General features: G+C 58.5%; 1 protein-coding gene across 1 annotated transcript in view; it reads right to left on the reverse strand.

The window, feature by feature from the left end:
* Window positions 1-23,580, reverse strand: part of PLXNA4 (plexin A4) — a 426,904-nt gene that overhangs the window by 54,454 nt on the left and 348,870 nt on the right. Inside the window, exons 10-13 of the mRNA XM_051848990.3 lie at window positions 14,100-14,300; window positions 4,772-4,868; window positions 4,213-4,403; window positions 623-774 (exon numbers count right to left, since the gene is read on the reverse strand). Of these exons, the coding sequence (XP_051704950.1) occupies window positions 623-774; window positions 4,213-4,403; window positions 4,772-4,868; window positions 14,100-14,300 (641 nt within the window). The remainder of the gene's footprint in view (window positions 1-622; window positions 775-4,212; window positions 4,404-4,771; window positions 4,869-14,099; window positions 14,301-23,580) is intronic.

A 23,580-nucleotide genomic window follows, 5' to 3' on the forward strand; every position in this document is an offset into this window, starting at 1 on the left:
GGACCAACGTGCACTTCTGCTGCAGGTTGTGGTTTTGCTTCCTCTCATCTCCACCCCCAGTGCCAAACAGGTGATGGTCACTTCTCCCTTTCTCCCAGTTACTTCCCCTCCCCAGTCAACACAGGAGCCAGCCAACTCAGGTGGGGCGCTGTGGGGGTGCCCTGCACCCTAGGATTGGAGGGGCCTGCTCCTTCCCCCACCCACAGCTCCGAGATTGTCTACTGGTGACCAGGGCATTCTTAATTCGGGTTGACCACCTCTAGTCTCAAACTCCAAAATGCTCTAATATTTGAAGTGTTTTGAGCCCTGACCTGATGTCCCAAGTGGAAAGTTCCAGTCGGTGAAACTTTGTTTCCGTCACAGAATTATTAAAAACATACCGTGTAAAATTACCTCCAGGCTCTCTGTACAAGATCCACACAACGCGGAAGTGAATTCTGTGTTTAGGCTTGGGTTTCATGGCCAGGATAACGCATTATCGGTGTGCGCATATTCCAGAACCCTTCCCCCCAGAAATCCGAAATCCAAAACAGCTCTGCTCCAAGCACTCCAGGGAAGGGATGCACAGCCTCTCCTGACTTGCCTGCCTCGCCTCCCCGTATCTCAGGCACCTTCCACTTACTGTTCGGCTGGGATGTAGCCATCCACCAGCGGACTGCACTCCACGCCGGCCACCTTCACGTGGGAGGCGATGTCCCGGAACTCCAGGCCCAGGTTCTCCCCACGGATGGTGACCTTGGTGCCCCCTTCCCGGGGGCCTGTCACTGGGATGATCTGGAGGGAGGAAGACAGGGGACAACTCAGACCCTGACACACAGCCCTTGCTCAGCTGCAGGGGAGCTGGGACAAGCTGCTGGCTCCTCTGTCGCCTGCGCCCAATTCCCTGAAGGGGCCCAAGTTCACCAGGGCGCCCCAGGCCTAGGATGTATCCACAGGCACTGGCTTTGGGTAAAGCAGTCAGTGTGTGTTTTTGTGTGGTCCTAGAAGAGAGTTCAAAGCCTCTGGTGCATCTCCCACTGTGCGGAAGAGACTAGCGGTCGGGATGTGACCAACAGTACTACTGAGTACTGTGTAGAAGATCAATGTGAGAGCTGCTGGTGCTTGGTTCTACGGGATCTACTCTCAGGGAGAAGACAGTACCAACGTCAGCCCTGAGCCTCCACCCCACGGCGATCCCACCCGTGGACACCGCAAGACCCACTCCCGTGCCACTGCCACATCACCAGGCTGCTGTCTCTGTCCCCACTGGAATTCCAAGACCCTCGTTGGCTCCTTTCATGGCAAGGCTCATTCCTTCCTGCTTCTCCTTTCTACCCTGGGGATCTGAGTCTGTGAGCAGGGACGCTGTCTCCCTCCTGTGGCTCCTTCAGTGGCAGCCCGGTCTGTGTGTCCCGGGTTGTGACTGTGGGAAGCCACAGCTCCCCGGGCACACGGGAGTGTCCGTCACAGCCCAGTGCCTCTGTTGCTCACCTCCATTTCTGAAGGAGCTGGGCTTGGTTTTGACTTCACCCTTGCATGGTGGTCAAAACGCCTGGTGTCCCTTCCCCAGGTGTCGCGGTGTTGCACACCCGTGGTTGGAATGTGAAGACCCAACCACCAGGGGCACACTCTGCACACGGTGCATACTGTGAGTGCTGCCGTCTGACCGTGACCCCCACGGCTGACAGACCAGGCCAGGGGGCTTTCCCACCTCTAGCCCATAACAGCCAGTCCTACTCTCCCTGCACTGCTAGGATCACAGCTGGGTTCCTTCTTGGGGTGAGGGTACAAGATGGGGTTATGAAAGATACTAGGCTGTGGCCACCTGTATGCCGGCATTCCCTATCAGCAGAGCACTGGTTCAAGTCCTGGCTGCCCTGCTTCCAATCTAGCTCCCCGCTAAGGCACCTGGGAAAGCAGAAGATAGCCCAAGTGCTTGGGCCCCTGCCACCCTGTTGTGGCCATTTGGGGAGTAAACCAACAGAAGGAAGACCTCTGTTTGTCTGTCTCTCTCAGTTTGCCTTTCAAATAAATAAAATAAATCTTTATTAATAAAAAAAAAGGAAAGACACTAGGCTGGGCAGCTTTGCAGCGGAAGGCTCCCACCCGCCTCCTGTGTGTTTGTGAGTGAACAAGTGCACAAGTGTGATGGCCACAGACTGTGTTCCCATTGCAGTGGGAAGACAGCTACCTACGAGACACAGACCCTGACCTGCATGGAGGGGGTGACAGATGCGGGGAAGGTGGAGAGGGGAGTCAGGGTTCCTCGCCAATGCCTGCCCTGACAGTCTCCAAGGTCCCGGCACTTGGCCTCAGCCCCCCGCATGGTGTCCAAGCCTGGGCTCCCATCCTGAAGGGGCAGGTCCCCCTGTGGCCCAGGGTCCGCCAGAAAGCCAAAGCCAGCACGGAGGTGGGAAACACCCTCCATGGCAGGGAGATCTGCTTAATTTTCCATCTCCTTCCTGTGATTTTCTCGGATGCAGTCCAAGAAGAAAGCAAGTCCCAGGGGTTGCACCTGATGCACCAGGAGCTGCCATGTTCAGCAGCTTCTGCGGTGGCTTCGGGTTAGGGGAGCTGGGAACAGCAGTTCCTTGAGCAGGTGCAGGGTGGGGGTGGGTGGCTGGAAAGGTGGGAGGGGCTCAGTCCGGGTGTGTCCAGCTGCCCTCCTGCTCCAGGTCATTCTGTTGCTTGTGCTGCCAATACTCCCCCCGGTTTAAGAGTCACTGCTTACATCCCTGTCCATGCAGCAGGCTGAGAGCAAACTCCCAGTGTCTATGCAGTCAGGAATGTGAAGGGGAAGCGGCTGGCATGTGGGGTATGTTCTGAGGGCCATGCCAGGGGCTGTTCCCTCCACAAAGGCCAGACCCCTGTGCGTGTGCACTGTATGTGAGAGGCTGTTGTGAGACTCACCACTGCAATGTGCAGGAGCAGGAACTGGGGGACCAGGAGACTCAGGGCTCAGAACCGTGTCATTTCCACTTTGCTTAGCATCACTGTCTCTGTGAGCCTTGGTTCCCACCTGGGAAAGGGTGATGATTACCCCGGCCTTGGTGGGGAGGGGCTTTACAGGGTGAAATGTGTCCCTCCCAACTCACAGGTGGAAGCCCTAACCCTCAGTGTCTCGTATTGTGGCCTCCTTTGGAGATAGGGACTTTACAGAAGTAGCTTGAAGATTTATTTATTTATTTATATTATTTATTTTTGAAAGGCAGAGTGACAGAGGGACACAGAGAGCTGCTGGTTCACTCCCCCAAATGTTTACAACAGCCAGGGCTGGCCCAAAGCCAAAGCCAGGAGCCAGGAACTCCATCTGGGTTTCCTAAATGTGGCCAGGGCCCCAAACACTTGGTCCATCTGTTTGTTGCATTCCCAGTAACATTAGCAGAGAGCTGGATGGAAAATGGAGCAGCCAGGACTCAATCAGCTTTCCTATGGGATGCTGGCCTTGCAGGCAGAGGCTTAACCGGCTATGCCACAAGGCCAGCCCCCTTACAGAGGCAGTGAAGTTTAAGGGAGGCTATTAGGGTGAGCTTTAGCCCATAACCGGTGTCCTCATAAAAAGAATTTGCACACATGGAGATGTGCACAGGAGAGAGGATGGGACGAGCCTGGGGGACGATAGGGTCGACAAGCCAAGGAGACAGGGCTGGATGGCTCCTTCCTCTCTGCCTTGCAAGGAGCCAGGTCCTCCTGACCCTGACCTTGCAGAACTGAGACCCTGAGCGCCTGGTGTTCACACCACCTGATTGGTGGCGCTTCTTTACTGCAACCCTGGGGACCTACTCTAACGCTAACGGGGCTGAGGGGAAGACTGATGGAGAAACTGTGCAGCCCCAGATACATGGCCCATACCCATCTTCTCCACAGCCTCTGCCCTGGGGTCCCCCTGAACCAAGCTCAGATCCACTCTACTTCTGCCATCTCTCGGCTTCTGTTTGGCTTTGGGTGAGTCCTGAGGCCTCTCTGTCTCTCCACCTCCCCATGGCTGGGCTCTGTCCCCTGGACCCCCACGGCTGAATGCCCAGTGAGGCGGCCACTGATGGAGACTCTCGGAGACACAGACAGACGGCAGCAAGGGCGGAGCCCGTTTGGACACAGGAAGGGAAGGGCTGTGAGGGAAAATGAGAGGCATCCAGGTCCAGTGGGGACCACAGGGGTGACCACCTGATGGCCACACGTGGCTGGCAGGGACCCCAACCCCCTGGCAGGGCACGGCTCCCGGCCCCAGCTTACCTCTGTGATGCGAGGGTTCGTGCACTTGCTGTTAGCACCTGACAGCTCCAGCCACCGGCTCTCGTGGGCAGGACAGTGCTGGCGCAGGGTGCACTGGCCGGGGCCCTGGCACCAGCCGCACTCGAAGTCGGGGTCAGCCTTGAGGCACAGCCCGCAGCTCTGGCGCATAGCTCCACACTTGTAGAGGTGAACTGCAGGGGGCACAGGCAAGAGGCGCTTGGGGGTGGGGTGGGGACAGGAAGGGGCTGGGGTGAGGGCACCCAGGGCATCCTGCTCTGCTTAGGTCTTCTGAGGCAGAGAAAACCAAAGAGAAACTCCATGCCTGAGCTGGAGAACTTGACAAGGGAGGCCATGTGTCCCCAGCCACACTCGGCAGCCCTGGGGCTCCTCATTCCACTCCCCTCCCCTTCCAGAAGCTGCGAGCCCAAGCTGAGCCCACCTCGAAGCCCAGGAGGGAACAGGGAAGGGTGGGCAGTGGGGAGGCTGTGGAGGAAGGGCTCCGAGGCCAGCGGAGGGCCAGCCAGGAGAAGGCTGGGGTGGGGGAAAGATGACCCCGTACCTTTGTTCTGAGCCGGATTGTCGATGGTGAAGTGCCCGTTCCACACGACCGTCAACTCCACGGGCAGGTTGTTGATGCCCATGCCTTCGTAGGAGTACTGCCGCCATGTGGAGGGAAAAGGAGAGAAGGAGGCTGTGTCACAGGATGTCCAGGGAGGGCCCGAGTGCTCCAGCAGGGGCTGAGGACTGTGAAGACCTGGATACACATGCACCCGTGGATGGGCAGGGCAGGGAAGCAGGGGGTCTGGAATGTAGGGTGGGGGTGAGGCCAGGCCTCTGTGGCACACCTGTGTGGGTGCACACCTATGCAGATGCATATCCACACACAGGCTGGTTTAAGGGGCAGAGTGGCACAAGCCAGGTATTCACTCCCCATGGGTCTCCATGAGGAGGCTGTGAGCAGGAGCCTGGACGTGCCCACCCTCCATGCCCGACAGTGGGCCCACCCTGAGATGTCTAACCAAGGGAGGGGATATTTCCTTCCAGACCGCCCCGGGGACACCAGCCACGAGACCAAGGAGCTGTAACTTCCAGGAAATGTTCAGGGTGTATGGGACCTTCCCAGGAGCCTGGATCGGGACCCCCAATTCACAGGCAGACTGCGTGTCTGCAGAGAGAAGAAATGAAGGGGCTCTGTGCTGGGGGGATGTGAGGCTGGGGTCTGGGTAAGAGGAGGAGCCAACGGGAGCTCAGAGGAGAGATGGGAAATCCCGAGGGGACCCAGGAGGACAGGCCTGGGGGTCTGGGTTGAGACGCTGGGGCCCTCACTGGCTCCAAGCCAAGCCCGCCCAGTCCAGCCTCCTGCTGGGCTGCTGCCCTTGGTGGGGGATGCCTCAGGCCTGTGCTCCTGCCCAGCTCCCCTTGGGACCTGATGCTACCAGCTGAGGGGTGGGGGGAGGCAGCCCCCAGACATACCAGCCTCTGACAACAGAGGCCCCTCGGTGCTCAGGGGAAAGAGGTGAGTGAGGCACTCAGAGCCAGCCCTGGGGCAGCGCTTCCAGGTCCTACCATAGGGGTTTGCTGGCTACCCCACTAGAAATGCTGGCCACAGGGCTGGGATGCAGGAGTGGGGCCGAGACGTCCAGGGCTCTTGGTGTGAGGTTGTGTTTACAGAGCCAATGGCTCTTTGAACTCCGTGTTATGGTTTGGAGGGGCTGGGCCTGGGGGTGTTGGCTGACGCTATCCTGCTGTAGGCGTGGCACCTTCCCTGAGTGAGGGGACAGCCACACTCATCGGGAGTGCCCAGCCTGGGCAGACACCTAGGGGCCTGCTGTCTGTGCACCAGCCTCTGGGCAGGAATAGGTCTGTGGCCTGCTTGCAGAAGCTTCTACAGACACGTGGAAACCTTCAGTCCAGGAGGTTCCAGTGCTACAGAGTGCACACCGAGGCGACCATGCGGTGGCCGTGTGAGTTGGACACATGTCCATGCTTCTCTACACTCTGCCCTGGGCTCCAGCATTGCAACATAACTGCCTGGCAATGCATGCCCATGACACTGGTCTGTGCCACCCACACCCACACCAGCTCTCTCTGGTGGCCAAGGCCACTTGGACCTAAGCACAGAGCCACCTGGCCCTGCAGACACCACATTGGACTCTCCGACTGTCTATGACTCTGTCAGCAAGACCTCCCCCAGCCCCCTTCATCTGCAGAGGTCACATCCCAAGACCCCCAGTGGATGCCTGAAACTGTGGCTAGTACTCAGCTCAAGATACACTATGCTTTTTCCTATACATGCACACCCAGAATAAAATAGAAAAATCAGGCACAGGCCGAGATGAAGGACAATAGCAGAACACGGATGACTGCCACATACTGTGAACAATTCTGTTCTGCTCTCTTGATCTGATCACCCAGGGGGCTTCTGCGATTACGGGGCAGGAGAGCTACACAGAGTGGACACACTGGATGGTGGATGGGTGAGGTACACAGCGTGGACACACTGGATGGTGGCCGGGGGAGGTACACAGAGTGGACACGCTGGATGGTGGCCAGGTGAGGTACACAGAGTGGACACACTGGATGGTGGCCGGGTGAGGTACACAGAGTGGACACACTGGATGGTGGCCGGGGGAGGTACACAGTGTGGACACACTGGACGGTGGATGGGTGAAGTACACAGAGTGGACACGCTGGACGGTGGCCGGGGGAGGTACACAGAGTGGACACGCTGGACGGTGGATGGGTGAGGTACACAGAGTGGACATACTGGATGGTGGATGGGTGAGGTACACAGAGTGGACACACTGGATGGTGGCCGGGGGAGGTACACAGAGTGGACACGCTGGATGGTGGATGGGTGAGATACACAGAGTGGACATACTGGATGGTGGATGGGTGAGATACACAGAGTGGACATACTGGATGGTGGATGGGTGAGATACACAGAGTGGACATACTGGATGGTGGATGGGTGAGATACACAGAGTGGACACACTGGATGGTGGATGGGTGAAGTACACAGAGTGGACACACTGGATGGTGGCTGGGGGAGGTACACAGTGTGGACACACTGGATGGTGGCCGGGGGAGGTACACAGAGTGGACAAGCTGGACAGTGGCCGGGTGAGGTACACAGCGTGGACACGTTGGATGGTGGCCGGGGGAGGTACACAGAGTGGACACGCTGGACGGTGGATGGGTGAGGTACACAGAGTGGACATGCTGGACGGTGAATGGGGGAGGTACACAGAGTGGACACGCTGGATGGTGGCCGGGGGAGGTACACAGAGTGGACACCCTGGCCAGTGGCCAGGTGAGGTACAGTGTGGACACACTGGATGGTGGCTGGGTGAGGTACACAGCATGGACACACTGGATGGTGGCCGGGTGAGGTACACAGTGTGGACACACTGGATGGTGGTTGAGTGAGGTATACAGCGTGGACATGCTGGACAGTGGCTGGGGGAGGTACACAGAGTGGACACGCTGGATGGTGGCCGGGGGAGGTACACAGAGTGGACACACTGGATGGTGGCCGGGGGAGGTACACAGTGTGGACACACTGGACGGTGGATGGGTGAAGTACACAGAGTGGACACGCTGGACGGTGGCCGGGGGAGGTACACAGAGTGGACACGCTGGATGGTGGCCGGGGGAGGTACACAGAGTGGACACACTGGATGGTGGATGGGTGAGGTACAGTGTGGACACGCTGGACAGTGGCTGGGTGAGGTACACAGCATGGACACACTGGGCAGTGGGCTGAATCCCTTCCCATTGGGACAGCAAGATGGTCTGCCAGTCCATCAGGCCACTCAGAATGGAGTGCAGTTAAAAACCTACCAACAGTTTGCTTCCAGGATTTCGCATTTGTTGTCTTCAGGCTGCAGTAGACCTCGGTTAACTGAACTGCAGCAAGTGAAGCTGGGGTGGGGGTGGGGAGCTGCTGTAACCACCCTCCCAGAGGCAAGTCTGACCCCTGGGCAGGCGGGCTTGTCTGTCCCACGTGGTCCTGAGTTTTCTCACAAAACCACTGCTACTCTAGACTGGTGGCTCCTGGGGTCTGTGAATCCTTATGTCAGAGTCAAGGTCAAGATCAAGGTCAAGATGCAGAGTCCAGGCCCTGTCCCTGAACTGCTGAGTCAGGCTCTGGAGACAGGGAGCACCTGGGGAGAGCCCCCTCTGTGGTCCTGGTCCTGGCTGAAGCTGGGGCATCCCCATGACGTACCCAGGGGAGGGGGTGGTGTGGAGGGGAGGCTGAGAGCACTCACTGAGGGCCAGAGCACTGCCTCCCACAGCCAGGCCGGGGACCTTCCCATCCCTTGCCTCCTTAGAGGCCCCAGTGGGGAGAGGCCATCAGCCAGAGAGCTCCAGGTAGCACTGGCCGCTCCAACCCAGGATGCGCACCTTCTCATCACCCGGAGGCTGCACTGGGGGACCAGGGCAGAGGTCCAGCCTTGCCGGGGGAGGCCAGTGGTGGCTCAGGCAGGACTGGAGCCCAGCGTCTGCCTCCCAGGCCTGGTCTAGCCAGAACCCTAAGGGGAAGCGGCAGGTGGTGATTAGAGTCTTCCTGGCCCTCTTAGGAAGACAATTAATTCTGCAGGTGCATGTGGGTGGGGCCGAGGTGCACACCTGCGTTTACATGCGTGCTGGCTGGGAAGAGGTTACCGCACACACTGGTATTATCTGTGCATCCACAAATGCACATTTGTGTGCACTCACACTCACACACACACACACACACAGTGTGTTCTGCCAGCCACCAGCTGTGTGAACTGGAGCAAACGATCCAAGTCTCAGTTTCCCCATTTGCAAAGCGGGACTGTGAAGCAGCCCACGCCTCCGGGGACCGCTGTGAGACTTGGAGAGAGCGTGTGCTGTGCTCCAAACACGGTGTCTGTCACGTAGTCTCAGCGCTCCAATGTTTTGTGTATTTCAATCCATGTCTACACACTTGGGGTGCTCTGCAAAACGGTGTTTATATTCCCTGTGTTTACGCTTCTGTGTATGGAGTGCTTCTGTGCCAGACACTTGGTGCATATGGGGTTGTACGCATATGAGAGCCCGCTGTGCTGGTGTGTGTGTGTGTGTGTGTGTGTGTACACACACGTGTGTATGTGGAGGTGAAGAATTTTTAAAGAAAATTGCAAATAAAAGGCTTTGAGGACCAAATACTCTGATAGCATTTTCTGCCCCCCCACCCCCATTTCTGAGACCAAACCATGAAATACTACAGAAACCCAGACCCCGGGTGCTCCCTGCCGCCCTCCCTGTCTCTAGTGAAGTGGCTGGGTTTTTAAGAGTCCCTCTTTCTGGACAAAGAGACCTGCACCCCACCTGGGGGTGCAGGCAGGGGCTCCCCTGCAGCAGCTGGGGGAGTGTGGACCCCCATGCCCTGCCCCGCTCAGCACTTACGAGGCTCTCTGCTGCCGGCACGTCATGAGCTGCATGGAGCCCAGTGCTGCGTGGCAGGGGGGCTACAGGCTCCTGGAGCCCAGGAGGCGAAGCTGCCCAACCAAGGTGTGGCACACCACGGCTGTGCTGACGGATGACTTCACCCGTTACCTTGGGAAAGGGTGAACCTCAGCCTCTCCTCCTTCTAAAGCAGAGAGAAGATCCATACAGCTGAGACCCTCCTTCGGCCAAGCACTGCTTGGTCGCCAGTGCCAAGGCCCTCTGCTGGGAAGTTCTACCATCTGGGCCAGCAGGTCTGAGAGGCTATGCAGGGAGCCAGGCAGTGCCCCGCCGGGCTCAGCAGACCTGTTCCCACCTGCAGGCCTTGCACAAGGTCAGCTGGCTTTTCCTTCCTTCCTTCCTTCCTCCCTCCCTCCCTCCCTCCCTCCCTCCCTCCCTCCCTCTCTCTCTCTCTCTCTTTCTTTCTTTCTTTCTGAAGAGGTAGAGAAACAGAGAGGGAAAGACAAAAAGAAAGACAGACGGACAGAGCTTCCATCTGACAGTTCACTCCCCAGATGCCCACACAGCCAGGGCTGGGCCAGACCACAACCAGGCGCTGGGAACTCAGTCCAGGCCTCCCGCATGAGAGCCAGGGACCCAAGGACTTGAGCCATCATCACCCGCCTGCTGGGATGTGCATTAGCAGGAAGCTGGAATAGAAGAGGAGTAGCTGGGACCTGAACCCAGTCCATTATGGGCCAAATGCCTTTGTGCCACATGGGGTGCACTAAAGCACCAAGAGAAAACCAGAGGCCAGTGTGGGTCCAGGGAAGCTTGGCCTGGAGCCCCAGGCCCTGTTGAGCAGAGCACCAGCCAGCCAGCTGGCCTTTGGGCACTCACTGGCCACGGCCAGCCACAGAGGTGGTTGCTGGGCGCTGTTATTAGCCGCACCTGATGTTTTGCTGATGCCTTGATCTAGAGTAGGCCATGCACACCCATGGTGGCTCCCTGCCCCACTCCTGCCCGCGGGGACCCCCTTCCCTTCCCATCTCCCTCGGGAGCTGCAGTCATTGGCCCAGGGCCAGCCCCCAAATAATGGGGCCGGAGAGACTCAGCCTGCCTTGTGCAGCCAGCGTGACGCCCACACGGTAGGCCCTGATTTCCCTGTGCTCTCCTCGGAGAATTCTTTCTGCCCTCACAAACCCGGGGCACTCTCCCTCACAGCCTTTCTCCTCCTCCCATTCCAGATCGCTCGTGGTGTTAGCAAAGGAAACAATCCCCGCCAAGGCTGACCGGTTCCTGCTCCCAGAGATAGCACCAAAGCCAGCGCATAAAGTGCTCAGCTGCTGGTTCCCCTCCAGTGTCGGCTCAGTGGGCATGTCATGAAACCGAGTTCAAGTTCTGCTGTATGACCTGGGCCTGTCGCTTGCCCTCTCTGTACCCCAGATACCCCCCCCCCTCTGTAACAGGATGATGGAGAGACTCCCCCAGGTGTCTGGTCCTGCCTGACAGTGTCTTATTCTCTGCGACCTATAGCCCTTGGATTATGACCCCAAAACTTTCTTAAGGAAGTCAGTTGGTGGCAGGCAGTGCCCTGGCCCGGACCAACAAAACACAGGGGTCCCATTGCTTCCCCTGAAGACAGAGGCTCAGGGCTAGCCCTGTGGCACAGCAGGCTAAGCCTCTGCCTGCAGCATGAGCATCCCATACAGGCGCTGGTTCGAGTCCCAGCTGCTCCTCTTCTGACCCAGCTCCCTGCTGATGGCCTAGGAAAGCAGCAGAGGATAGCCCAAGTGCTTGGGCCCCTGCACCCACATAGGAGATCCAGAAAAAGCTCCTGGCTTTGGGTTGGCTCAGCTCCAGCAATTGTAGCCATTTGGGGAGTGAACTAGTGGATGGAAGACCTTTCTGTCTGTCTCTCCCTATCTCTGTCTATAACTCTACTTCCCAAATAAAACCTTTTTTAAAAATTTTGAAGAAGATAGAGGCTCTTGGGAAAAGTCAGAGCAGAGCCCTCCTGAATCGTGGGACTCCAGTGGGTCCTGGTGGGGCCAGGGGGCCCCTCTCCTCTTGTCTCAGTTTCTCGGACTTGAAAATAGTAGAGAAACAAGCTCTCCGATGACTGGGGGTGTGGAAATGACTAAGTCCCCAGGGAGCCGTCACCTGGAGGCACCCAGTTCTGGTCTGCAGCAGGTGAGGAGGCCGCAGGCTGCTGCTGAGACCTCGGGGGCCAGTGTGCAGCCGGCTGCTCCCAAGTGCTCAGGGGTGGGTGGTCCCGTCCTCAGTGGTGACAGCCTCAGGCTTGGGGCCTTCAGCCTTGCTGTCTCCTCTCTCCACTGCCCCTGGAAGCAGACCTAGAAGGGCCTGAGTGAGCCCATGCACTCAGGAATACTCGGGCCTCGGAAGCAGCAGTGACTGTTGGGCCCTGGGGTGTCAGCTTTCCCGATGGGAATCCCAGACACGAGGTGCTGTGGGACCAGCAGACTTCTAAGGGCCCCAGAAAGCAGAAACCCATGTGGTGCCCATCCTCGTTCCAACCTCAGCCATTCCAGGGGGAGGCCACCACAGAGGAGGGGCGGCTTGCACCTGCCCAGGGCTGCCCAGATCCCCCTGCGCCTTTGTTCACGGGATGCCGGCTCCCATATTTGGGGTCCCCTGTGCCCACTGAGGGCTCCCTTATCAGGTGGAGGACATTGCAGCCCAATGGGCCTCTGATCCAAGGCAGTGTAGAGGATGACAGAAGGCCCCAGTGAGCCTTGTGGACTGTGAAGTTGGCCCCCGGGGCACAGAGGGAGCTCCAGTGAACTCGCATTAATTCCTGGGGTACCTTTGTCTGGTTAACCGAGGCAGCCAAAGCATGGGGCCCAGGGCGATGTCTGTGCCCCGCTGCGGGGAGCCCAGAGTGTGGCAACTGAGGCTGCAGACTCTGTCCTCCCTCCTTAACCCTCCCTCCAGGGTGCGGCTCCTCCCAGGAACCCTGGCCGTTTTCCCCAGGGTCTGAAATCCCCGCTTGTGTCTCGGAGTGCGAGGTGGGGCCCAGGTCTTTTCTCTCTGCACAGGGACCTTGTTTGGGGAGATTTACTTGAGCCAAGCCCACGGGGCTTGTCTGCCTGGCCTCCAGAATTTACGAGGAAGCGAGAGGTGTTCAATATCACCCCTGGCAGGCAGGTTTAATCCAGATCCCTGCAGAAATCTGAGAAAAAAAAAAAAAAAAAAAACCTTCCTGGCTGCTGGGGGAGGCGGGGCGGTGCCCAGCGGAAGCCGGGGGAGGGGGTGACAGGTTGGGATTTTTGTCCCTGGGATGCTGAGCAGCCTTAAGCAGGTGTATGGGCCACCCCGAGCCCTCTTCCTCCAGGCTGCTCTCCTGCTCCAAGAATGGGGAGTTCCGGTGAAATCCTTTGTCTGCAACTCCCCTGGAGGTCCCCCATGACACCCTCAGATACAGTCACCATGTAGGAGTGGGGCCCAAGTGCAGCCCAGCCACACCTCATACCAGCTGTGTGACTTCCAGCGAGCCACTCAGCAGGTGGGCAGGGGAAGGTTACCCCAGAGTGGGCGGAGCTCCAGCTTCAGGGCCTGATCCTACCTGCACAGCCTCACAGCCCACGCTGCAGCCCTGACATCACACTTTGACCTTAAAGATTCCTAGACTGCACGCGACTGGGTCCCCGAACCTAAATCTGTCCCTGGTCCCAGGCCCCGATCTTCTGATTTTGCACAGTAAAGAACTTGAAGGTTTTTCTCTGCACCTTGCAAATGTTAGGAGTCAAGAAGTCTGCCCACTCCTGGATCATGAGCCTGGGAAAGCAGCAGCAGATGTACCGAGGACTGAGTCCCTGCCACCCACGTGCCAGACCCAGATGGAGCTCCAGGCTCCTGGTTTCAGCCTGGCCCAGCCCTGGCTGTTGCGGCCATTTGGGGAGTGAACCACCGGATGGAAGCGCTCTTTGTCTCTCCCTCTCCCTCTCTGAGTCACTCTGCTTTCCAATAAATAAATAAACTCAAATACAAAGGAGTCCCATCTTTGTCTCTGCGCACCTGGATGCACAGCCAAGAGCCCAGAAGCACTGGTGACACCAGAGCGGGAGCTGGGAAGGCAACATAGTGACGAGGGCAAGGAGGGCAGGCAGGGTGACGCGCACGGCTAGTCTTCTCGGGCAGCCTGGGGCAGCCAAGCCCTTCCCAACAGAGCCTGGGCTCAACGTGGCTTTCTGAGCACTGGGCAGGGCCAGAGCTGATCTAAGCAGCGCATTCCCGGTCAGCTCCCTCCGCCAGCAGACAGGGCTCAGCGGTCCCTCGGCTGGTCCTGCAGCCCCTCCTCCCGACAGGGTTGCCACTAGGCTCACACACCCTGGGGGGCTGCAGAACCCGGCACAGCGCTGGGGCCCGTGCGAGGGCACCGAGGGTGTACGAGGAGGGTAGAGCAAGCAGGTGGGTAGGGAGAGGAAGGGATCTGCAGAGCGGGGCCTGGGGGGAGGCACGGGGCGACTCACAGACGTGTTCTGGCACTGCACGCTGGAGCTGTTGAAGCGCAGGGCGGGCACCCTCTGCTCGCTGCCCTGGATGGTGAGGATGCACTCGTAGCCGCGCTGCCCCGACTGCGGCTGCGGCAGGTTCTTGGCCTTCAGGGTGATGGGCTTGATCACCTCCACGGGCACCAGGATCTTGTCCACGCGAAGCAGCTGGGGGCAGTCCTGGGGGCAGAGGGCACAGCTCAGGTCGCACGCCGCCGGGAAGCCAAAGGGGCAGAGGCCTCTGCAGACACCCCTTCCCCACCAGGCTCCATGCTGCTACCTCCCCCAGACACGCCCTAGGAGGCCCAGGGCTCTCAGGAATGGGGCAGGGAAATCCCTGGGGAGGAGGGGGCTCACAGTGTTGGGTCCACCCTCAGGTTCCTTTCAGTGCCTCCCCCTGCACGCCTGAGTCTCTGACACTGTTGCCATCTCCTACCAGCCTAGCAAGACTGCTGCTGCTGGCAGGCACCCATCCCATGGCCACTGACGGCCTCCTGGCCTGCTACATTCCAGGTGGCCAAGACTCGGGGCTGGTGGGCTGCGTGGGACGGTCCACAGGGAGGCAAGGCCCTGGGCCTCAGCTCTGGCTCTGGCCCACAGCGGGCAGGGCCAGGGGGGAGTCTTCCGTACACGGGTTAAGTCTGGCACTTAGAATATTCTGGAATGGGCTCCAGAAGTCTGCTGAATCCAGAAGCTTCTGATGAGCTCTGGGGATGGGCTGACCCCAAGGAATTGCCCCTCAGAGCAGAAACACACCCAGCTGCTCTTAGCTGCCAGCGATGGGCACGCCCACCCCTGGAGCCACGTGGGGTGGGGCCTCTGGGGAGGGAAGGGTTAAATCACCCAGGCCACAAGCTCTGTCCGGGGACGACCTGGGAGAGAAGGGGGCTGCAGCAGGAGGGGGTGCTGTGCCCGATAGAGAGGTGGAGCTGCTGGGGCACCTGCTGGCAGTCAGTATCTGGGCCTGACTGGCGTGGGCAGGAGCGAGGCCTCGGTGTCCCTGGGCACACAGAGAGAGCCCAGCCTCGGGCAGGCTGCCATGGGGCCCGCATCCCTGCTGAGGACGCCTCGTCACAGGCTCACAGGTGACTCTCGGCAGAGACTTCCTCCTTCCACCGGGCCCGTCCCAGGCGAGGAAGGCAGAACAGAAGCCATGGTGGCAAGGAGACCAGACAACCCACAGCTGTCGCTCCCGGGCTCCTAAACAAGCACAAACCGAACAGCTCTCTGGGGCCACGGAAAGCTGCACCCTAACAAAGCTGGCCTAGAGCCTGCTTCGGTTCCTGAGCCTGCCATGGGACCCGGAGCCCACGACAACCCGACTCCGACACTCGACCTCCTCATCGGTCGACTGGGTGGGACTCCAGGGCTCCGCCCATCTCACCCAGCCGTGAGGCATGCTTGGGGGCGGCAGTCTCTTCTGTCCTGGCCATGAGAACAGAGGACAGGAAAGGAGGTGGGGAAATAGCAGAAAGAAGGGAGAAGGGCAAGGAAAGCTCCAAGGGACGCTTGGAGAAAGAGAGGGAGCCAGAGGACCGAGGGCCCTGTCTCCACCCCAAGCCATTGACCTCTGCGCCCCCCAGCCTCCAGGCCGCCACACCGTGGCTCTGAGGAACAGCTGCACCCCTCCGGGTAACCCCTGGAGAAAGGGACGCAGAGACTTGCACGGCTCTTTGCACTCCACAGCTCACGTGTCTGTGGATGGATGCCCGGCCAGCACACACGCACACACGACGGAATAGTAAGCAGCCAGGAAGAGCAAGGACGTCCCGACGCAGGCTCCCTTGCCCTCCCCAAGAGTCGCACCCAGGCTCCTTGGGAGTCGGCTGCTGAGTCTTGACTGCCAGTGGGCCCGGGAAAGCCACAAAAAGGTCCGTGGCTCTGGGAGCAAGTTTTTCAACCATAACTGGGGAGGCCCTGGGGCGGGGCTGGGCTGGGCTGGGCAGCTTTGCCTCTAGTGCCGCTGCTCATGACCCCAGTGCCCCTGTTAAATGAAAAGTAAAATGGCACTTCCTCCCTGGGCAACAAGGCGTTGGCACCCATCATCTCAGACTGCAACCTGCCTCGTGCCAGGACGCCACGTGCAAGACTACCCCCAGGTGCGAAAGTCGCGGGCCACTCCAAAGCCACGTCCTCGCTGCTCCACGCCTCACGCTCGAGGTCCTGGGTTCATGTCCAGGGGTTCAGACCCCTGGCCTGGGTCCTGCCCTTTGCAGTTCCTCAACTAGAGAGAGTCCGGCTGGGGAGCCAGGGGCTGGGGGTCCACACCAGTTTCCCCACGGGCCCCAGTGTCAGGAACAGTGCTCTCCTCATTGATGTCTTCAGCCTCAGTGAGGATCACAATTCCTTCTTGGGTGCACTTTGGGGGATTCTGGGAACGGCCCCTCATGAAGCTCTGGGCACACAGTGAGCTTCAGATGTGGGTTTCTTCCTCCCCTTCCCCCCAGCCCCCTGTTCCCCCACCTCACAACCAAAGGACCCATCTTCCTTGCCCCCGCCCCCTGCGTGCCTTTTCCATAAACACCTGTCAGTGCCCACTGTCACTCCTGCTCCTGCCCCGCACAGGCCTATAAATCCAGTGGCTCCAAGTACCCCAGTGGCCAGGGGGCAGGTAGGGAGGGCCCTGCTGCGCCCACTGCTCCCTCGTCTGGGAGGTGATGTCCTGAAGCTGCAGACTCTGAGACAGGAGACTGGCCAGCACCCAGGTGGCCCTGGGCAGTCCCTCCAGCCCTCTGCATCCCTCACCATACAATGGTGAGGCTGTGGGTGTGGAGCCCCGGGGACACCGGAACATAATAAGAAACAGGTACCCGGCCTCTGACCCTGCTTCTTGGCACGGAGCTTCTAAAACCTTTGGAATTCTTGAGGAGTTGGGGGTGGGGGGCGGGGAGAAGGCTGCAAGTGGACCTGAAGGGGGCGTGGCCTTGTGGGGCTGAGCCCTTGTCCTGTGGGATCTGAGGCTGACTCGGGTAGGCAGAGTCAGAATGGAGATAAACTGTGGGCTACCCGCGGTGGCCTGGAAGAACTGGAGCATTGTTCAGCACGGAGAAAACCTGCACATTTGGTGCCCTGTGACCGATAAGAGAACAGTTTATTTTCCTTTTAAGCCCAGCACTAGCATTCACCTAACAACCAACCTGGACCACATCTCTGTACTTATTTAATCTGTTCGAAGCTCAGTTTTCCCAGCTCTAAAATGGGCACACGAATACCTGCTCAACCAGCCCAAAGTGCAGTATTCAAAATAACCAGGGAAATGAGCACAGAGGGGCTGTGGTGGGGGGGCAGGTGGGCCTCCTGGATGTGCAACTGCCTGCCAGTGACGAAGCGTCTTCCTGTTCTAATAATGGGAGTGTGGCTGCTGATATGGCCGCACGGGTGAGAGGGTACTGGCTCTGGGGGCAGGGTGTGCTGCTGTGGAGACCCTAGGTACCAGGGTTCAGGGGATACCAGGGTTCAATGCAGGGCACACGCCACCTCCTCCACTGCCTTGCACACATCTACCTGCTACCTCCTCTCGGATCTTAGCACGCCTGATCACCTCCACGGTTCGGGATGGAGAAACCCGGGACACCGGCTGCCTCACTCAGTACTCGCAGTGGCTACAAGCACAGTACCTTACCGATCATCTGATCGACTTTACCCACAGCTGGGAGCTGGCCCTGTCCAGAACTCCTCAACACCATACTGCTTGGAACTTCTCAGGGTGCGTATTTTTCCAAACTGACATTTGACAGGGCCAGCTCGTGGAGGACGGGAAACACCTGTACTCCACAGGCTTGCAAGTGCTCACGGTAAGCAGGAGGCTGTGTGTGCCAGTGGCTACAGGGTGCAGGTGTAAGAATGGACTGAGGGGCGGCGGGGAGTGGCAGGGGCTCGGGGCTCCAGCAAACCTTTCATGGCTTGGCAGTAGGGGGTGGCTGCTCCTTGCACATTTTGGTTTCCACTTAAATGCACACAAAATAAATATAATGCATTTTGGTCTCCACTTAAATGCACACAAAATAAAGAAAGTGCATTTTGGTCTCCACTTAAATGTACACAAAATACAGACAGTGCTACTAATTGCAGGGAGCAGGAACTCAAAGCTGAACTCTGAAAGCCAGAGAGATGCCTCTCCGTCCGCCGTGTCCAGCATGTCAGCGGCTGCCTTATACAGAGGTTTCATTGCTGATTTAAATAATTGAACAAGGACATAAAGAATGCTGCCTGGCCGGGAGAGAAAAGGCTGCCTGCGGGGCTGGGCTGCCAGCAAAGGAGGCGGAGGTGGTGGATTTACAGCCCCCGGTGTGTTTACAAGATGAGAGCTCTAATTCTCCGAGTGGAGTTGTTACAGCCCAGAGTGAGGAACGGGAAGCTCACAGAGAGGGAGCAGAGCCTGGGCAGCTGAAGAATAATAATATATAATATATTATATATTATATAATATATAATATATAATAATAATAATATGCAGGTCATGTCTCCCCACCCCCAATCACTTTAGCCTCCAGCAATTCCAGAGACCAGCCAGCCCCAGCCACACCGGTCCTCTAACCATACGCGCTCACCTTCTCGGACCTGCGGCGCCCAATACACAAATGTCACGCGCCATATATTCTCTTGCTGTTCTCTGAGTTTATAATGCCATTAGCATGATCTACGATGGGCTGGTTTATGGAGAGTGAAAGTAATAATATAGAGAGGAAGTACCCAGAACCTTAGGGGGAGGGGCAGCCCAGACAGATGGAAAGAGAAGTTGTCTGGATAATTGAATACCCAGGGTAGGGGGTGGTGCCTGGCTTAGAGACAAGTTCTCTAAGCTGGGTCTGGGCTTGGCTTGCTCGAAGGAGGGTGAAGGACATGGCAGGTGGTTTTGTTCCCTTGGATTGGATGCCAAAAATGGCTCTTCTGCAGGGAGGCAGGCAAATCACCAGCAAAGTGGGCTGGCTGGCTGACCCTCCAGAGCACAGCCGGTGCGGGAATGCCCGTGGCCTGCCCTTGTCTCGGGGCACGGGGAACAGGGCAGTCTGGGACGTTCCCCGCCTTGCAGATCTTCAGGCCCGGAGCAGACTTGAGGACACCATGTCTTGGCTCTGGAAGTCTTCCCGGGTGAGTTGCGGTGGTTGGGATGTTGGGAGAACCTTTCTTCCTTTCTTTCTTTTTTTTTTTTTGACAGGCAGAGTGGACAGTGAGAGAGAGAGACAGAGAGAAAGGTCTTCCTTTGCCGTTGGTTCACCCTCCAATGGCCGCCGTGGCCGGCGCGCTGCAGCCCGCGCACCGCGCTGATCCGATGGCAGGAGCCAGGTGCTTCTCCTGGTCTCCCATGGGGTGCAGGGCCCAAGCACTTGGGCCATCCTCCACGGCACTCCCTGGCCATAACAGAGAGCTGGCCTGGAAGAGGGGCAACAGGGACAGAATCCGGCGCCCCGACCAGGACTAGAACCCGGTGTGCCGGCGCCGCTAGGCGGAGGATTAGCCTAGTGAGCTGCAGCGCCGGCCGGGAGAACCTTTCAAGCACACTTTGTGAATCAAACAGAATTCATTTGCCTCCTCTGATCTTGCAGCTGTTCTCTGCAGTGAGCACTCGGCTGAAGTTCAAGTGGAGAGAGGCGCTCCTGGGACCCTCCTCTCTGAGCCTGAACACCTGCCGGCCGCGAGGCCCTGGCTTTGCCTGGAGAACACAGCATCAGGGCAGCTCACTTTGCTGCCCTTCTCACTTTAGAAGGGGGGAAAAAAAACACAGAACAGTCCCTCGAGGGCAGATTCCTGCCAGTGGATTTGCTTTTCCATGGATGTTCCTGTTGGTTTCCCGAAATCACCGTTATTAAGTGCACAGGCCTGCTGGGACGGCCAGACTGGCCTGTGGAGGAGGAGCAGTGCCGTGCCAAGGGCAGGTGGGGTCGGTGGCTCCTCCAGCTCGGCACAGGGGTGGGCCTGGCTCGGCTGCCCCAGCAGAAGGCCATTCCAATGGGGCGAGAGAAGCAGCCCAGGGTGTGAGAGCAGAAACATGCGGTCACCCCCGTCCAGTGCCACCTCCCCTCTCCTCTCCCTGGTTCTACTCGGTACCTAGGCACTGACGGCTGATGTGGAGATCCAAGGTTGTTATCACAATGCCATCATTAGCTGAAACAAAATCATTCCTTGTAACTGGAATACAGTTACTATAAACGGCATATGTTGTTGGGCACTCTGCTTCTAATCATCGTAATTATGTTATAATACTCCCCATTAATATAATAACAACAATGATCCGCCAGTTCTCCGTTCCAGACCAATAACTTCACCTGAACATGCTCTTTGTTCTGGGGGAAAAAGAGGTAATTCAGCATCCCCGGAGACGGTCGACAAAGCCCGTGTTGGAACTGGGAGACGCACGCAGATGAAAGCATTCCTGGAGGGACACGGTGGTGCTGGCGAAAGCCACCTGGCAGCCTGACCTCTGGCTAACAAGAAGGGCCCTGTCTGCATCCCTAACTCGGAGGCAGGAGGGAGTGAAAACCCAGGGACTTGCAGGTCTTGGCCTGATTGTCCAGGGTAGCTGCAGGCCACGGGGCCGAGCCAGGGTCACTGCCAGGCCAAACTGGGAGACCGAGACCTTGATGTGAGCTCTCCTTGGGCCATTGCTACCTAGCACGATGGAATGTTAGGATCACACAGCCCCACGGCGGCCCCACTGCACGCATCTCTAAATCCAGACCGCCCCAGCTGTCGCTCGGCGTTTCACCTTGCACGGCGCTTTGTCAATGGGAAATGTTCAGAGTCACCAGGACCAACAGCTACTTCCCAGGAGGACAGCAGAGGCTCCTGCCGTGAGCCAGCCCTTCCCGGGTGTGGAGAGGTGTGTGCCTGGGGACTGCCACAAAACCAGCTTCCGACGCTCTACTTTTCCTTACTACCCCATACTCCTCCACTGCCTCCTCCCAGACACACCTACAATGCTAAAATAATGGGAAAACGCAGAAAACAAAAGACACAACAAGGAGGTTGTAGTGCACAGCAGACCTAGGGACCTCCCTCTGGGTTTTGAGCAGCATGGCCTCTTTCCACCGCCCCAAAGGGGCTCGAGCAGTCAGCCGTTCACAAAGACGTGTTTGCCCACTTCCCCTGCGGCTCACTCACCAGGGAGTGGGGGCTACAGCACCCTGCTGGCCCACCGGGCGGTGCTCAGCGCTGGCTTTTTCTCCACGGTCACGTTCAAGATGGCCCCAGTACTGACTTGGGTGGATGCGACCTCCAGGATCCTCAGAGCGTCCTGCTCTTAGAATCAGCAGGCACCCAGGCTAAGGCACAGCCAGAGATCACGCCACGCAACAATGCGACGGGGAGGCACGGGCAACGCCAAGCCACTGTGGGGCCTCTCGCTGCACAGCCTGCCAGCCTCGCTCTAACTGGGCCCGTGTGACAGGGGGAGAACTGTAGGGCAGCGGGGGTAGCTTGGTCCACCTCCATGTCCCTCGATCTGTCTCCGACTCCGTGCCCTTCTCAGGGGCCCAAGGGGCTGTGAGTCCCCGGCAGCCTCTGGCAGGGCCAGGCCCACGTGGTGGGGTGCGGGGACCGCCTTGTAGCTGGGTGCTCCCTGGACCCTTCTAGCCGGATCCTTTCGTGGCTCTGGGGAACGCGGTGCGCCCTTGCTTTACGTTCTACAAGCTCTTTTCTCCCTCTTTCTGAGCAGTACTGATGCAAGTTCCTTTTATACATTTATAAGAAAGAAACTTGGGACGAGAGGAGCACACGGGAAAGAAAGCAGAGAAATCTGAAAACCTCCTTCAAGGTAATTAAATGATGAAGGGCCTTTGAAATCCACCAGATCGGCTTTTATTTTATTCCTGGGCCTCTCCACACATGAAACCTCTGTCTGGAAAGCTGAAGAGAGAGCCTGAATGACCACTTTGTCTCCGCTCCCATGAGGTTATCGGCGGGTTTCAGACACACACAGCCTGGGGACGCTTCTTGGGGCCCTGTCCCCCCCCCCCGCCTTCTGCTTCTGACCCACCCTGAAGGCCCAGGTGGGCTGATAAAACCGCGGCCCGCCGGCTGTCCTGCTCACACCTCGCCTATTCCCTTTAGAGCCATCTGGTCTTTGTGAAAGCTATGAAGGAAACGCACACACACACACACACACAGGAGCCTCCCTTGGGTGCACCTGCTGTCTGCCCTCCCCACGTAAAGGGACAGCCCAGGCCTGGACTCCTTTCCTGATGACAAATCAGAGCAGCCAGCTCCATCCGCACACAGAGGGCAGGTTCCGGGGGAGGGGAGCGGAGGCGCCACAGTCTCTTCCTGTTTTGTTCTGAAACCTGCGAGGTTTGCGTGACCACCTCTCCACACAGAGCCTTTCCTTCTAAGATGAACCGCTCCTTCCTCTCCACCTGTAGAACGGCTGCTCAGCCATCAGATCGCGGGAGGAGCGGGATTTGGGTTCTGGATTTTCCAACAGCTGGGCGTAGGTCAGTCTCGTGTCCCTGTGCCGGGGGCCCACCCAGCAGGTGTTGGGATACATGCGCGTCCGTCCATGTTCCCTCCCAGCCTCAGATACAGCACAGCTCCTCTCCTGCGTGAAGGGTTTGGGCTTCACAGTGGGGTCCAAGTCTGCGGGCAGGGGCAAGGGTCCTGTGATGGGTCCCTCTGTTCTCTGGATGTCCCTGCTGTCCCCTGGACAGGTCTGTGCCCTCACAGCTGAGGGGCTTGCCGCACGGTCAGGGCACCTGCGTGCATGTGTATGTGTGTGTGTGCACGTGTGTGTGTGTGTATGAGGGTTGCTGCGGGGGGGGAGGGGGCGGTGGTGGGGAGGGTCCCGGAGCCTGCCTGGGCCTAGGTTGGCTGAGGGAGAGCAGGCCAGGCTGGCAGCAGCTCTGTGCTACTGTTGGAGAATCCAGCAGAATTCAACCAACGCCGCCTACACTTCAACCTGTGTACCAGTCTGTCGCTCCCTTTGGCTCAAGCACAGCCTTGTGTTCCGATCCACCAGCAGCCCACTGCTGGGGCCACACAGGCTCCTGGGAGCAGCAGACTTTTCCCAGCCGGGGTCTATGCTGTTACTTTCGAAGGCCCCGCCCCCGAGACCCACATTCTAAGAGAGGCAGCGACGGTGGCATAGAAGTGCTTTTACGACGGTGATGGAGAGTTTTCAAGGAAAAGAGCAAACATCAGGAGGGCGCAGGAGGTACTGGCCATGCAGCCTACCTCACCGACCTCCTCCGGGATTCTTCTACTGCTGAGCCCCCGTGTCACCTGGCAGGGCCCTGAGCACCTGACGGCTGAGCCCAGCCCAGGGCTTCCTGCTCAGGGTCCGGGCTGCAGCGCGAGGCGCTGCCTCTCTCGTATGTTCTCAGGTGAGGTGGAGGCTGCTGGCTGGGCACTCACTTCGACAATGCCCTCTGGCGGACGTGCCAGCCACTCTGATTCTTGTTTCCTCTTTCCTTTGACTCAACGTGTCCCCTCTGGTCTCAGCTCTGCCCTGTGACCTAAGCGCTGAGGG

This window comes from Oryctolagus cuniculus, chromosome 3, assembly GCF_051225735.1.
Source record: "Oryctolagus cuniculus isolate XC-2025 breed Fujian yellow rabbit chromosome 3, ASM5122573v1, whole genome shotgun sequence".
Lineage (NCBI taxonomy): Eukaryota > Metazoa > Chordata > Mammalia > Lagomorpha > Leporidae > Oryctolagus > Oryctolagus cuniculus.